Here is a 16357-nt window from a genome sequence, read left to right as displayed (position 1 = left end):
GGATTATAGTTAACACTACAACGTGTAATGTACTAATGGTTCATGTAGAGCGTAGACTATTAAACGTAGGATAATCCACTACTAAAAACAACCAGGCCACAAAGACACAATGCTTGAGGAATTGTGGGGTAAAGTGTTTTGATAGCATCATTAATGTAATGCCTTATAGCCAGTTATTAAAGATGATATTTCCTTATAAAATTTTAACAATAGACAAGGGATGACCTCCCTTGCTATGATTGAGTGAGGGGTGAATATCCTCATGAAATATTTAATAAAATAAACGTTTGTTGGTTTTTCCCTTCAGAGTTTCAAGGGTATATCGGTGTCCATTGATGTGATCGCCCATCTTGTCATTTTGATAATATTGTTACGTTACATGATGTGGACACTTACATCAATTTTGATAATATTGTTACCTTACATGATGTGGACACTTACATCAATTTTGATAATATTGTTACCTTACATGATGTGGACACTTACATCATTATGTTAACATGGTAACTTGGTTTTCCATTTATAAATGCTACTTTATGTAATGATGGTGATTTTATCTAATGGTCAGTGAAGGAAAATGGAATAAATAATCTCGTAAAAGTTTTCTAATTCTAAGTATTTTTACACTTAGTTTACAGAGGGATGGTACGGTTGTAAAGGATATGGTTTCTACTTAATCATGTTACTTCGTTTATTACTCCATGCACTGCTCGGATTATAGAGAACGTTCATCAAGCTCTCTAGAGCATTTCTCCAGTATTATGGCCACAATAAGACAACGACGGATGCATAGGAAAATATCCTCACATGCTTGTAGAGAATATTAGTATGTATTTTGGTTGGGATTACATGTTTTAAAAATAAGTCCAAATTGTATTATATTTGTAACTTTTGAAAAAAAATCAAAATATAATGGTGTAAAATATTTTTTTTAATTGAAATTATTTGATATTTTTTTAATTTTATATATTTTACTGTTTATTTATAAAATTTAAATGTTTTTATAATTTTTATTTTTTTATTAAAATTGACAAAAAAATAAAATAAAATTATATATATATATATATATATATATATATATATATATATATATATATATATATTCACCCAACATATTAGAAATCTCAACTTTTACCAAAATTTTTCATCATCATCAAATTCTTGAGTGTGAGAATCTTTATGCAAAAATATCTGTATAATATTTGGTTAGTTAAATGTTTTTATTTTTATTTTCATGACATCTCAATAACAATGAGTGATTTTTCTTTTATCATTGTAATAGACTTAAATGTCTCTAATGAGTGTCTACTTTATGTTAAAAACGAAATTTACAAATACATAACACGGAAAAAGAATCAATATCCATGTAGTACATTATTTTAATAGTGTTTAAATATTATTTTTCAATTTTAAAATTATTTGAATACTTCTTTTATTTTAAATGGATCTACTTTAGGTTAAAAATGAATTTTCAAATACATAACCCAGAAAAAGAATCAATATCCATGTAGTACATTATTTTAATAGTGCTTAAATATTATTTTTCAATTTTAATATTATTTGAATGCTTCTTTTATTTTTAATTAATCAAGTAATTGTCATATAATTTAAATGTCTATATACTACTTGATTTTAATAATCTTTAAATATTTTTTTAAATTTTAATGATATATATATATTTTTTAATTGATTTAATCACCACTATATATAACTTAAATATCTTTATTGAATTTTCGTTATTTATTAAAATTAGAAATAAATTTCAAAATACATTTGGAAAAAAAAAAAGATAAATTATTTATACTAATATATAATAATTTTGAAAAAAAGAAAAAGACAAATTATTTATACTAATATATAATAAATGATATGTAGTACTTAATTTTAATTTATTTGTTTGCTTAATTTGTTTATTTGTTATAAGCTTTAAATGTTCTAGGTGAGTTTTAATTATTTGCCAGAGCTATAAATGAATTTTCACGTATGAGATAGAAAAAAACTAATAAATACCCCATAATACCTTATTTTAATGACATTCGTAAAAAATTGAAAACACCACACACATTTGTCAATGGTGAAACCAACACACTTTTTAAAAACAAAGCACATGTATTATATTATTACCCAAAAAAAACCATAACTCGACACTGTACGGCTATTTATCTGCGGTAAATAGCCATTAATGCGAATCTTTTTAATTGTGAGGGCTCAGCTTTTATTAAAGACATTTACTTCTGGCCAATCCTTCACTGAAATGTATTAGAAGGGCCAAGCTTATTAGAGCAGAGACATTTAGGTAAAATCCGATGTTCCTCATTGGCTACAAAAGAGTGCTGCATTTTGACCCTCTATCCACTCGAAGAACCTGAGACCCTCTTCAGCATCTGTTTTCCGATTCAATACCTCCAACACCATGTTAGGCTTAATAGCTCTAGCTTTTATTTGAATGAATAATTTTGATTTAGTTGTGTTTTTTATATGTGGGGAAATTTATTATAGTTTAGTTGTTAAATTTCTAGTGAAGATATTCATCTCTCTGCTCACTGTAAATGCACGATGATTCATTATCTTTAATCAAAGGAAACCACACCACCTGGAATAACCCTCAGGTTGACTCATCATCTTTAATCAAGTAAAACCACACTATCTGGAATAACCAGTCGGTGACTCATCACCCTTAATCAAAGAAAATCATACCACCTGAAATAACCACCCTTAATCAAAGAAAATCATGCCACCTGAAATAACCGGCTGGTGATCTGGAAATGGCAAGCTTTGACTCGTACCAGATGCCCTCTGATCTCTCCTTATGTCAAAAAAACAAACTCTTAACCAAACAAAAACAATTTTAAAACATACCCCAAACCACTTAATAATCACCTATGCTTCTATTAAAAAAATGATGTACGCCATAAAACTAAACTAAATACGATAATGACTTTATTGATATAACTTGGCTTTAAGAAAATGCAACTCTTGGTACTCCCTACTTGGTATATGTGTTTGTTGAAGAGTATTAAAAGCAGCAATTAATTCTATTAATTTGAAAAGATTCAAATTGTCATCCAACTTGAATAAAAGCGTTTTGATCTGAACCGAGAGATTGTGCAGGTGCAGTTCATCGCATCAATGATTACATTAACATTGTGGTGCTAATGGAGTTGCGGGCATTCGGGAGCTTTGAAGTGCGTTCAACAATAAAGTCTAAAATACATTTTAAACCATATAGCACTAAACAAAAGTATGCAAACTCGGGGAGTGCCATTTATTTTTTTAATAACAGGAGTTTTCTGGCCACCAGAATTACTTACCGCACCTAAACTCCAGTCCATCATATCTTTAAACCGTAGTTTAATAATTATACATTTTAGAAGTTTACCGCACCTAAACTCCAGTCCATCATATCTTTAAACCGTAGTTTAATAATTATACATTTTAGAAGTTTACCGGATGGATTACGAAACGTTTCCACCAAAAAACACTCTTGAAGAAGTTACCTGTTAAAGGTATTTTTTTATTGGCATGGTAATTTCTCTACTGTAAAACGTGAGGAAAATTTGATGCGTTAATATTGGGAATATGATTAACGGAAAGAGAGCCTGAGGAAAATTTGATGCGTTAATATTGGGAATATCGTTAACTCAAAGAGAGCCAGAAATGTTTTGAACGGTAATGAAAGAGATTTTGAAATGTTTTGAACTGTAATAAAAACATAATTTAAAAAATAAAAGATTTCGATAGAAAGTTTATGGATTTAAAAAAAAATGCCTTTTTTATAAAAAGTATGTGTGATTTTTTTTATTTTTTTTTTGGGGTTAAAATGTTGATTAAAGTTGAATGATTTTGTAATTTTTTTGTTGAATTGAAAAGTTATTTTTAAAGTTTGGGGTATGTTTAGTGTTGTGTGATAACTCTGAAATTTATGAGTATAAATTAAGATGAAGATCAAATTTATGAGTAAGTTATAAATTAAGTCATGTCAAATCATAACATTAGTGTGTCAATTAAGTTGGTTAATCAAGCGAAATAGATGTCTCGTTAAATGGAGAAGTCTTTTTTACGAGAAACAAAGTTATGAGTTTAAATGGAGATAAAGAAAGATCAAATCCGATCCTAATCATTGTCTAAGTCATAAGTTGAGTCATATAGAATCATGACATGGCTATGCCAATTAAGTTTGTTAATATAGTGAAATATATGTTTCACTGGATGGAGATGCCTTTCTTACAAGAAACAAATTTATGAGTCTAAATCAAGATGAAGTAAGATCAAATATGAGTCTAAATCAAGATGAAGTAAGATCAAATGCAAGTGTGAGTTAATGATCTTAGTTATGTCATTATCTAAGTCATAAGTTGAATCATGTAAAATCATGGCATTAGTGTGTCAATTAAGTTTGTTAATAGATGTCTTGCTCGATAAATATGCCCTTCTTATAGGAAACAATTTTATGCAGGTATTGTACGAAAGATTCAACAGAAGAATTATAATAAGATGATCAATGAAGAAAGACTATGCCCAAAACATCGTGCTTTTTAAATTCATACTTGTGATGGTCACACCAAAATGCCATACTTGTAAGCCTTAACCCACGATAATTTTGCAAAACGATTTTAAAAAAACCATAAGCCTTCTTCACTTGGCTCTCTTCTTATTAGCTTTGCAGACTCCTAGGATCTTGTATTCCTTCCTTGTCTTTGATACCAATTTGTTGGAAACGCAGAGGAGGTAAGGCACAAAATTTCACACATGCAAACAATATGAGTTGTTGCTCTTCTATCGATCATACAAACTTGACTTGATTACAATGAACCCAATATGGGGTATTTATGTTTTTTAACTAATGACTCAACTGATGCTAACTTCAACATGCAAACACACACTAAATCTAACTTTTCCAAATATAAGACTGAACTGACACACATTTGACTCAATTAACTCACACTCTAAATCTAGACTACTTTGCATGCGAGAGTAATTAGCTATTTTTAACAACAGAAATTCTGATATCTAATTTTGGCTACTCACTGTGTCTAAGTTCATGGATAGGAAAGCAGAGATAAAAGAACAAAACAAAATCTTTGACATCTAATTTTGGCTAGAGATAATGAGTATTGTTAACCTCGTAGTAACCCTTGATGTAGTAGTGGTTGATAGTCCATTGTGCAAAAGTGGCTAGATGTAACAAAGCGGTTGACAGTCCACCATGCAAACGTGGCTAGATAGTGACACAAATATCATATTCATAAATTAGAATATTTTACTTGCATACGCCAAAAGCACGAATGGAAATAGAGAGAAGAATTGAGATATGGGTATGTAGTAGTGTTATTACGCAAATATGTATTGACAAATTTGCATGAAACTTGTAGTCAATCAACCCTGTCATAGTTGAAATTCTTTCCATTTGGACTAGTATTTTCCAAATTCTCGGGGTGCCCTTAAATGATGTATGCTATTATCTACTTAATATTCCTGTGTATGACTTTAATTTGATCAATATACAACAAAGCTTCAATTTTGACTTATCGATAAGCAACCAAAAGTGAATCGGTTCTTGAGAATGAAATTTATAATGGTTCAAATTAAATTTCTGAAAGCAATAGTAACAAAGGAATTGAAAGTTATATGCGAAACAAATGTGCAATTCTACTAAAATAAATAAAGCACACTTCAATATATCATCACATTGCCAAAAAATTCATTCAATGACCTACAATACATTCAAAGAGCTAGAATCAAACACAATTGAATGAAATCACAAATTGCACAAGAAGTTGGTTGCACCACAATGAGTATTGAGTGCCAGGGTGTAGCGAGTTCATTCACTTGTGATTGAGGTAGTGTTTTGAGAGACTAGAACTTAGAAAGGTGAGATATTCATTGCTACCAAAGTATCTAAGAAAAAGCGTCCAACTCGGTGCTCCAATATGCAGATATGGAAGAAACATTTCCTCTCATTGAAAAAATTTAGTAAAAACTCTCATTCTCTCATGTGAATAAATAATTAAATAAAAATTATTTCACAAATTATGACTTTGAAGTCAGAATCCTTGAAAATTCACTTAGATATATAGTTTAGTTCTAGACGATGTTTGGCCCAATATCGAAGCTAGCGATAAAAATGCTACTCAACTCCTCACTTTTACATCCACAGGGAGCTCAAGCCACCCCTCTGTTGTTAGGTAGGAACATGACTAACACCTACACCTGAAAAATATATAAACTTAGTAATTATATACATGCCTAAAATGGCAACCTTCTTGGAAAAAGAAAAAAACACAAAAGAACAAGTTATTGACCAAATTACATATCGGGCTATAATTACAAAGAAGCTAAAAAATTTGAGTGAAAAGGGTTCCATTGGACTTGCTTTTTCACCGGGATCAAGAAGTAGTCAAATTTGATGTCAAGACCTTGATAGTCCTAACATCATTACCATGTAGCTTCTGGAAATAGGCTAGTGTGACTAAGTTTCCCTGGACCTTAACCTTCTAGTAGCAAGAAGTGATACTAGGTTTAACAAGTAGAAAGGGAACGAGATTTTGAGTAATGCAATGTTAAGGTTGGGAATAACTTGCCCTATCTCTCACGTCATACAAAAGAGAATCATAAGTGTCTCCAAATTGAATGTAATAAGATCTTATTTTATATCCTAAGTCTTTCACTTTATGAAATTTAAATTTCAATCAAATTTAAATAGGCATTTCCCCACAGGTTTGGAGCTGACATCCTTTCCATCCTTAGTTTCAAATATGACAGAAATATGTTAATCTCAATTTTTGAAGATATACTTTCCAACATTAAAAGTTGATGAAGTACTTTTCCTTTTTATTAAAATCATACACAATTTTAAAAAAATAAATCATGATAAAATAGATAATATTTTCCATTTTATTTTTTGGTTAAGACCTACACAATTTTAAAAGAGTAAATATGATAAAATGAATAATATTTTCCATTCTAAACTAACCATATAAAGTACCTATCTTAATAGAGTAAATATGATAAAATAATAATATTTTCCATTCTAAACTAACCATATAAAGTACCTATCTTAATGAGGGCTTGCTGTGGCAGAATAGGTGCACTAAATAACTTGAGGGCTTGCTGTGGCAGAATAGGTGCACTAAATAACTTGTTTAATGATAGACTGAAGCATTCCATTCAAAAGTAATTGCCAAAGCATAGCCAAGCATCCGCCAGAAAAGAATCTAGTTTAACCCCAAGCATACTTAACCAAGTGCATATTTCTCTAGCTCCTGCTCAGTCATTGGGTTCCGCGAAAGATTGACTGGAAACCATCCTAGTTTGAAGACGTTCTCACATGCTTCCTTTCCCTCCTCTCCGTGCCCTTGCCTTGATGTGCGTTGTTGCCTCGAATGAATTTTCTGTGGTTGGAAAATTTGGCTGCGCCAAACCAAACTTTGTTGAACCTGCACTGCATTTGTGAAGGGAGCATGGTTGGAATGGGTCACCATCTCTACCCATGAAATCATCTATTCTAGTGTTCAAAAAAAATGTTCAAAAAAAATATTAGTTTATTATAGAAAAGATATTGTAATGTCTGGTTGTTGTTTTTAATATGAGAAGTTGTAATGTTTTTGTAAGATAAGTATTTTGAGTTAATAAAATTATATAATTAGCAATTGTCTCATAAGGTACAAAGAGAGGTCTATAGACTTATGAAATTTGAATTGTTGAATTTCTATGAATGATTAAAAAGTACAAGTATTTTTCAAAAAAATATTAAAAATTGAAAATAATGAATATTGGAAACCAAACCAATAATATATATATCTATATTATATCTATATCTATATCTATATCTATATATATATATATATATATATATATATTAACATTTCAATTGTATTGTCAATTTGGGTATTGGTTAACTTTTACACAAACATATGCTTCAACTTTTATAGCTCTAATTCCAAAAAAAAAGAGGTCTGAAACCTTTCATGATTTCAGGCCTATATCGCTTTGCAACATCATGTTTAAAATATCCTCAAAAATCATTGCGGAAAGAATGAAGCCAATCTTAAATTCCTTTATTTCGGGAGACCAACATGCTTTTTTAAAGGGTCGTTTTATCTTGGATGCGGTTGCTATGACACAGGAAGCTCTGTTCTCAATGCTGTCAAAAAATAGGGACGCGGCCATCCTCAAGATCGACTTGCAAAAAGCATATGACTGTGTGGATTGGGGTTTTTTAAGAATCCTTCTGGCAAAAATTGGACTGAAGACTCAATGTGTTAATTGGGTTATGAGCTGCGTTGAGAATGTCAAATATTCGGTATTAGTCAACGAAATTCCTTCGCCTTTCTTCCAAGCAGAGAGAGGACTTCGACAGGGATGCCCCCTTTCCCCTCTGCTCTTCATTATGGTAATGAACTCTCTCAGTTTGCAGATAAATAAAGCAGTTGTGGAGCAGTGATGCCGGCCGGTTAAGATCTGTAAAGATGTCTCTCTGTCTCATAATCTCTTTGTGGATGATGTCCTTATCTTTGCCATGCTTTGTAAGGCTTCATGGATCTGTATAAATGATATCCTCACCAAATTCCAGAAAGCTACAGGTCTGTTTATCAATAAGGAAAAATCCTTCCTGTTTCATAATGAATCAAATATGGAGATTGTTCTTTGGATATCTGATCTGATGAGTATCACTCCTCTTCCTATAAAGCATGGGTTTAAATACTTGGGGTTTTCCTTAAAGGCAAAAGGGAACTCATATATGGACTGGCTATGGCTAATAGATCGGTTTTATAAAAGGATTTCATCATGGGAGTTAAAACTCCTTTCTCTGGCTGGCAGATTCATCCTTGTTCAGGTCGTCCTTTCACAACTTTCAGTCTATTGGGCTCATATTTTTTTTCTCCCTGCTAGCATTATAAACCATATGAACAGATTGATTGCAAATTTTCTGTGGGGAGGCCGTTCATTTCAGAACAAAATCCACCTTGTTAAGCTCTCGGCTATTTCCAAGCCAAAAAATGCCGGTGGATGGGGCCTAGTGGATTTGCGCACCTTCGGAAATGCCCTTCTGTGCAAATCACTTCACCGAGGTATCTTTGGCAACGGACCATGGAGTAAGATTATAAAGGCAAAATACCTTCGAGGTAAGAGTATTGTTTACTGGTACAGGAGAAGGTCCATTGGTATCGGGAGGGGATCGTCGATCTGGCAGAGTCTCAGGAAAGTGCAACACCTCTTCATGAAGTACTTCAGCTGGAATCTTTGCACAGGAGCTAGTATTCTCATTGGTTACGATTCTATTTCTGGTGCCCGGGAGCTCTCTATTCCTCAGCCGTTGCTCCACACCTTTCATAGGCTGGGATGCTTTACTTGGGATAAGCTGATAAATGAATGGTCTGGACTATCCCCGGTTTGGAAGGAGGGTGAAGATTTGCATCTCCCCCTCTCGATGCTCTCCCAGTGGAATTTGATAAAAGCGAGACTATGCAGCTTTGGAATCTTGCAATCCGGTACAAAAGATCCAATCAGTCAACAAATGTAAAGTCTATCTATGCTGATCTGATCTCTGTCACGGAAGGAAGTTCTCAGTCGCAGTTTCCCACCTGTTTCTGGAAGGCTGCATGTCCTCTCAAAATGATTTTGTTCTCCTGGCTGCTATTTTGGAACAAAAATCTTACATGGGAGGTCCTTCAGAGGAAATCATGGCAGGGGCCGAGCAGATGTTCTTTGTGCCTAAACGACGGGGAATCAAGCTTGCACGTGTTCTTTCAATGTGCCTCGTCTCTTAAAATCTGGTATGATTTGTCTTTGCAGTTTGGTTTTCCTCACATTATCTTCTCTTCTGTTCAGGATGCCTTTTTTTGGTGGAGCAAACAATCCTCAACTTGGAGATCGCTGTTCATCATCTCCTGCTGGTTCTTGTGGATTTGGCGGAATGATCATATCTTCCATGGTTCGGGGATTCCCCTTCATGCCATTCTTTAGCGAATTCTGGCTTGCCATGAATCTTTTTATCAAGACGTCTGATTCGCCAATGTGCCCGCAATGTGCCTGAAATATGTTTCTGGCGTCGTCTTCTTTTGTTCTGGTTATGCTGGTATCATCTCTTGATTTTTTTGGAACTCTGCTCTTTGGTTGATCTATCTGTTCCTTTTTTACTATGGGTTATATGTATTGGAATCAATATGTGGACTATCTCTTCCTGCTTCTGGATTAATTTGTGGCAATTCTGGTCTTGTGGGCTTTTTAGAGGTGATGTATAGGCCTCCCTTTTTTGCTTCTGATATGGAGTCTTCGGACTATACGTAATGATTCCTTTTCAAAACATGGGGGTTTCTTTATCTGCTGAATCTGCAGCTTTATGTATGGAGGATCTTTATATTTCCTTAATATAAATCTATGCTGATTTTTTTCTCTGAAAAAAATGCTTCCACAATTGTAACTCTTCTCCAACATTGATTCATATTTTTCGTGAAACCTGCCACATTAGTGAAGTCTAATAAGAAATATTATAAATAAAGTTTGAGGGAGGAATAGTCCGAGAACATATGCCAGAAAGCCAGGCCCTGGACATTATAAATGATGAATTCTTCAAACATCAGAAACTATAGCCCATAACTTGACAAAAATCCAGAATGCATAGAATGTTGAAATTGCCAACAAAACTTCCTAATAGTTGAGATAAATAATTTTTAGTTTGCATGCTTCTACCTGTGTATTTACAATATCCTCATAACCAATATTTATATCTGCAACCAGAACCTGTCAATCACCAAAAACCCTTAGTTGGGGGTAGGTATTCTTAACCTTATTATATATAATCAACAAACATGAATAATATTCAGTGACAGCTTGTCAATCTTATATATTTACACTTAATTGTATTCTAACCTGAGAAATCACCACCAACTGTTCATCTTCTGTTCGTGCCATAGAATGCAGTAGCTTGTCCAACAGTTTTACTGGAGCATCGTAGTCATAATCTTTTCCATACTGCACTTTGGAATCTCATTGATCATCAAAAACTATACAAATAGATTTTATTCATCCTAACATTAATGTAAGCCAAAATACTTTACACCAATAGATATTATTCAACAACATACTTCAGAACGAAGGTATGGCACGGACAGAGCTGAAAATACAAAGCCAGCTATGATGTAATAAGATGGAGGCTTCCCCTTAATATGTGCAGGGACTAGGCGTTTGTGAGTAGAAAGCTCGATATCAAATTCATGATACTCAGAATCACGTAGAATTTTGACTCTGGCATGCTCTCCTGTGTACTTCTTTGAAACAAGGTAGTTAAAACCTATGCGCTCACCACGCCTGAAAGGAACTAAAATGATAGAATAAACTATCGTTAGAAGAATTTAACAAATACTGATTAAGTTTTACCAAAAACACATCACTAGAGTACATTTGTGTGGAAATATGACATGCACCAAAATTGAAACACACGTGATGGAACACTTACATGAAATGTATAAGATGGAAAATAACCACAAGTGGTAGAGCAGACAGGATGATATAGAAAGAGAGATTTTCTTACCAGTTCCATCATTAGCAATATCAATTCCATCAAAACTGAGAAGAATATATGACGATGTCAAGAATTTCGCTGCTGGAGCTGTTGGTTCTACCCTTCTTACACAAACACCTTTCTGGTTAGACATCATTCCCATTGCAATACGCAAATCAGGATTCTCCATTTTCTGCCATTCTATTCCAAGAATGGGAAATCCTGCAGATAAAAATCCTAATAAGAAAAAGGCACAACATATTATAATTGCATTACTCAAAATGAGGATATAATTATGCTAGCCATCGTGTTACATGAAATAATGGAAAACAACCAGCAATAGCATAGAAATAAGGAGAACAATTGAGAAAGGGCAATAATGCAAACTGTTGCTTACGTGGGTGAAAGTAAAGGATAAGAATATCATTCCAAAACTATGAAAGAAATCAGCAAGCATGCAACAACGTATGAACCTTGTTTGAATGTGTGGTAAAATTGCTGCTTTTGTCTTTGGGATAGGAATTTGTTCAGAGAAATGACAAAAAGAATTTGGATGGCAGTATGGCCAGCCATGGTTGCAGCATAGAACCAATTGAACAAAAGCTGCTTTTCAAGATACTCTTAATTGTTTATCCGATTGCCATGAAATGGTACTTTGTTCCCTATTATAATGTTCTATCTTCGGTGAATATTACAATATGAGTGTACATGGATGTTGCATCTAAAGAAAGAGATATAAATGCAACAATAGACAAGAAATAAGCATCCACCATGAACATCAGAAATTTCTGAAACTCATAGATAAAACACAAAATGCCAACCTGTGTAGTCTCCCGAGCGTTCATAATCCGTGATAAAGTGTGTAATAACCGGAGTTGGTATAACATATCCAATATTTTCTGCATCTTCATGTTTAAGTGATTGAAATGCAATTCCCACACACTGGCCCTTGTCATTGAAAGCAAGTCCCCCAGAATTTCCAGCATTTATAGCAGCATCAATCTGAATTGATCAAACCAAAAAGCACACCAGCATAAATAGAAACATCTAATTAAGATTCAATCCCATATGGTACAAACTTTCCAGTCATTGAAAGCAGCACAAAAGACTCAGCTATACTAATGACAAAACACTCTGATAGCATATGAAACCACCAAAAGCAATTAAAAGCACTCAGCAGGTCACCTGCACTCCTAGAAGCTCTGTGGCTCCATTCACATATGAAAGAACTTCAATGTGTGAATATTGATGACAAAACACTGTGTTAACATATGAAACCACCAAAACAAAATAAAAGTACTCAGCAAGTCACCTGGACTCCAAGAAGCTCGGTGGCCTCGTGGACATATGAAAGAACTTCAATGCGTGATACAACTCCACTAGTCACTGAGATTGTGTCACCGCCAATTGGATAACCTACAACAGTGACAACATCCTGCAAAGTAGGCAGCGCTCCAAATTGCACTGGAGATACTCCTTCCCAAAACTCATCATCGCTCACAGTTAGCATTGCTGTAAAAATCAGATAAAAATACATTTATTAGCTGCAATAATTTGTGCTTAATCATTCATTCAGTAAATTCTCCAGAGAAGCATTACAATTTACTAACAATTTTGTGCTTACCAATATCACATTCAGTGCCAATCACAAGCACAGTAGCCAAGTACTAGTAATTATAGTATCTGAAGCTCCGCTACCCCAATGGCATCTCTTGTGACCACCCAAAGCCTGACCTGAAGCAAAACCCTTTTTACAGATTGAGCATTCATGGATCCTTGGAATCTTCTTACCTGAAATAGCAGCAGACTCAATTGTCCTCGTTCCATCTCTGGCTTTGGCACCAGAAACCTTAGTCCTCTCCTTTGCAGGAGACTAGTGGAAATTGTTAGGCAGCTGAAAGCCCGATCCAGTATTGAGCTCGTCAGCTATGTCTTCTTCTAGGCTCTCATTCTCATCCTATGTCTGTGTAAAACCGCCCTTGAACTTAATGTGGCTAGCAGTGTGGCCTCTCAGAGCCTGATAGCAATGAAAAACCTTGTTGCAGGTGGTGCACTTGAACTTGCCCTTCGCAACCTCATCATCATCATCATCATAAAGACTGGCATCATCATTAATTTTCTTCTATTTGACCTTCTTGCTCATGGATTTCCCAAGCTGGGAACCATTATTGGGAAGGTTGAGGGAACCTGCTTCAGGATCTACAGCCCTAATGTGAAATTGTGGGTTTTGGGCAGTGTTTACTCCACTTGCAAGCATTACCAGACACAAGGCAAAGTCCTCTTCTTCATTATTGGTTACTGGAACAAATTGTTCATGCGGGCTAATTTGGAGTGCATACCTGGGTCTTTTAAATCTCTTTTACTTCAACCTTGAGGTAACCATACCTAAAACACGCTTTTAGCTAGCAGAAGATGGTGAATATCAGCAGAACTTGAACTACTCCCCCGAAACGTCACTGCAAAAGTTGCCTATGTGCTACTATACCATTTGGCATTAACCCAGTGGAATGCTGGAGGTACCAATTCACACGTTGATATCAAACCGGTAAAGATGCCCGTCATCAAAAGGGCAGGTAGCTCATTGGTAGAGCAGGTCCTGCATTAAATTCCTAGCAAACCCAATTTTCACCAGAATGGGTTTGTAGACAATGCAATAAAAGCACAGAAGACAAAGAACACTCTGCATTGAGGCCACGCTCACAAAACTACTCACATCAACCACAAAAATAGCTAACAACCACTTTATACCACAACAACTGCTTGCAGCAAAGAATTTCATTGAATAATAAAACCTAGTTACAAAAACCCTACATCAAACAATAGCATCGTTAAATGTATTGTACTCTGGTACAATACACCAAACGTGGTTGTAGACGAATACAAAACGAAGAAATCAAGAAAAAAAAGTACGCACATTATTTTATTTTCTGTAAGAAGACAAGAATTAACCTCAGCTTTCTGCCAGTATCTTTTCCCATGGAACCCCACTTTGTTTCTCAGTAAACTTGCAACTAAGAAGGCATCGCAAAGAGAACAATCACAACGATGAGAACACACAAAGCACAAAGGCACCTTATGAAGAGGAGATTCTTTTTCAGGAGGTGATCAAGTGTTCAATCACGTCAAGAACAAAAAAGCCGGTAACAGAAAAAATTTGGGGAAAATCCTTCCATGTCCCAAAATTATATAAAATACACAGAACCTTAACAAAAAATTACCTTCTTCTGAACGCAAGCCACGCTTTGGCCGCCCTAGGAGCCAAAGAGTACAAAATCGGACGCCTTCTAATCCATTGTTTAATGCAAAACGAACGCCGCTGGAGAAATTGCCCCAACACAACCTGTTCACGGCCAAACCAAAGCCTTTGCTCGGGTTTACAGCGACTGGAACTCGAGACGCTCCGAGCACTATCTAACAGCATCTTAAATGGCAGAACTAAACCCCTCATAAACCCTCGCCCTCCGCAATACTTTTTAAAATTCCAGGTACCTAGAAATTGGGCAGCTGAGATGAGAAATGGAAACTGCAGGCCTGTATATATAAGGTGAATGCGAGTAGGTGTACAACCTCAACATTGCATCACATTGGTTTTGCCATTATTATTAGCCAGTGGAAGAGCAGAAAGCGGAAAGCAGGAGGAGCAAAAATCGGAAAGCAGTATTGGTGAGGGAGGAATAGTGAGAACATATGCAGATGTCAATTAGACCAGGCGACAGTTGGATGTTAGATGTCATATGTCAATCAGTGAATCGGTGAATCAAAAGATAGACGACTAAACTCATTCAAAGGAAGGCCTATCGGCCTAAAAATAAATAAATAATAGTTAAAATAAAATCAGAGTAAAATAATTAATTTACTAATAGTTTATATATATATATATATATATATATATATATCATATTCATAATTCTAGATTTGTCATTCTTAAAATCAAATCTCAGTGCAATTTTTTTAGAATGAAAAGAAACTTGATATTTCATAGAATCAAAATTATATTTTAACTTAGTAAAATTACATAAAAATAAAATAAAATAAAATTAATAGTTAAAAGAAAATTGAAGTAAAATAGTCAATTTACTAGTGCTTTATATATATATATAATCCATAATTCCAGATTCCTTATCTTTAGAATTAATTATCTTTAAGTGTGAAATTCTTTTAAAATGAAACAAAAAAAAAATGTTATCTCTTAACACTTAGAAAATCCAAAATGAAAATGAATCTAGACTAATATAATTACAATATTGAATACATAATCATACCGGCTTGCATAATATCATCCATGGTTTCCAAATACTTTCGTTAGCATATGAACAAGTGACCAACTTGCATAATATCATCCATGGTTTCCAAATACTTTTGTTAACATATGAACAAGTGACAGAAAAATAAATATCTTAGAATTTGTAGGGAAATTGAGTCTGGCACAAGGACTCTCCACCCAACCATAGACAGCTGAAGCCACACTTACTTGCAGCTATCACCCCCGATCTAGATTCCATAGTCTGAGGTGGGGTGATTGCATGAGGAAATATAACACCAGTTGCCAACTAGAATAGGGAATTCCAAAGGACCTCCTTCCTCAATCCCGCCTGCTGACAATTGTCATATTCTTCCACACAGGGAGTCCAAAGGTTTTCTACCTCACCCTCAAGTGTACACACAATGATTCACTCCCTTCCAAGGAGTTTAGAATCCACTTTGACAGAACCAAAGGTCTTCAATCAAGTCTTCCTTTGTTACTACTTCAAAATTGACCTCTTCCCAAGCTATCCAGGGCACCAAAGTCTATTATCTTAACCCACAGCCTCCAGGGACCCTAATTGTTACAGGGGTCCAGAGATTCCATCCCAA

General features: G+C 34.5%; 1 protein-coding gene across 1 annotated transcript; it reads right to left on the bottom strand.

Annotated features, from left to right (window-relative positions):
* Positions 1–8107: 8107 nt before the first annotated feature.
* LOC149191958 (protease Do-like 9) lies at positions 8108–13330 on the bottom strand. The gene is made up of 8 exons (XM_089406787.1): positions 13295–13330; positions 13128–13170; positions 12816–13015; positions 12325–12505; positions 11534–11725; positions 11088–11320; positions 10873–10974; positions 8108–10743 (listed from the first exon to the last, which is right to left on the bottom strand). The coding sequence occupies exons 1-8, from the start codon at positions 13328–13330 to the stop codon at positions 10651–10653; spliced, it is 1080 nt and encodes a 359-aa protein (XP_089262913.1). The 3' UTR covers positions 8108–10650.
* Between the last annotated feature and the right edge of the window lie 3027 nt (positions 13331–16357).

Source organism: Pinus tabuliformis, chromosome 2_2 (assembly GCF_031772625.1).
Source record: "Pinus tabuliformis cultivar Carrire ecotype Pingquan chromosome 2_2, CPIR1, whole genome shotgun sequence".
In the NCBI taxonomy this organism is placed as follows: Eukaryota; Viridiplantae; Streptophyta; class Pinopsida; order Pinales; family Pinaceae; genus Pinus; species Pinus tabuliformis.
This window is presented reverse-complemented; position numbering and strand designations above follow the sequence as displayed.

Excerpts from the sequence above, each read along its gene's own strand:
- LOC149191958 (XM_089406787.1), bottom strand. The coding sequence starts at position 13,330 with ATGGAACGAGGACAATTGAGTCTGCTGCTATTTCAG. Across the intron at positions 13,016-13,127 it reads TGGCACTGAATGTGATATTG|CAATGCTAACTGTGAGCGAT; the intron begins GTAAGCACAAAA and ends TGATTTTTACAG. Across the intron at positions 11,321-11,533 it reads TATTGCTAATGATGGAACTG|TTCCTTTCAGGCGTGGTGAG; the intron begins GTAAGAAAATCT and ends CTATCATTTTAG.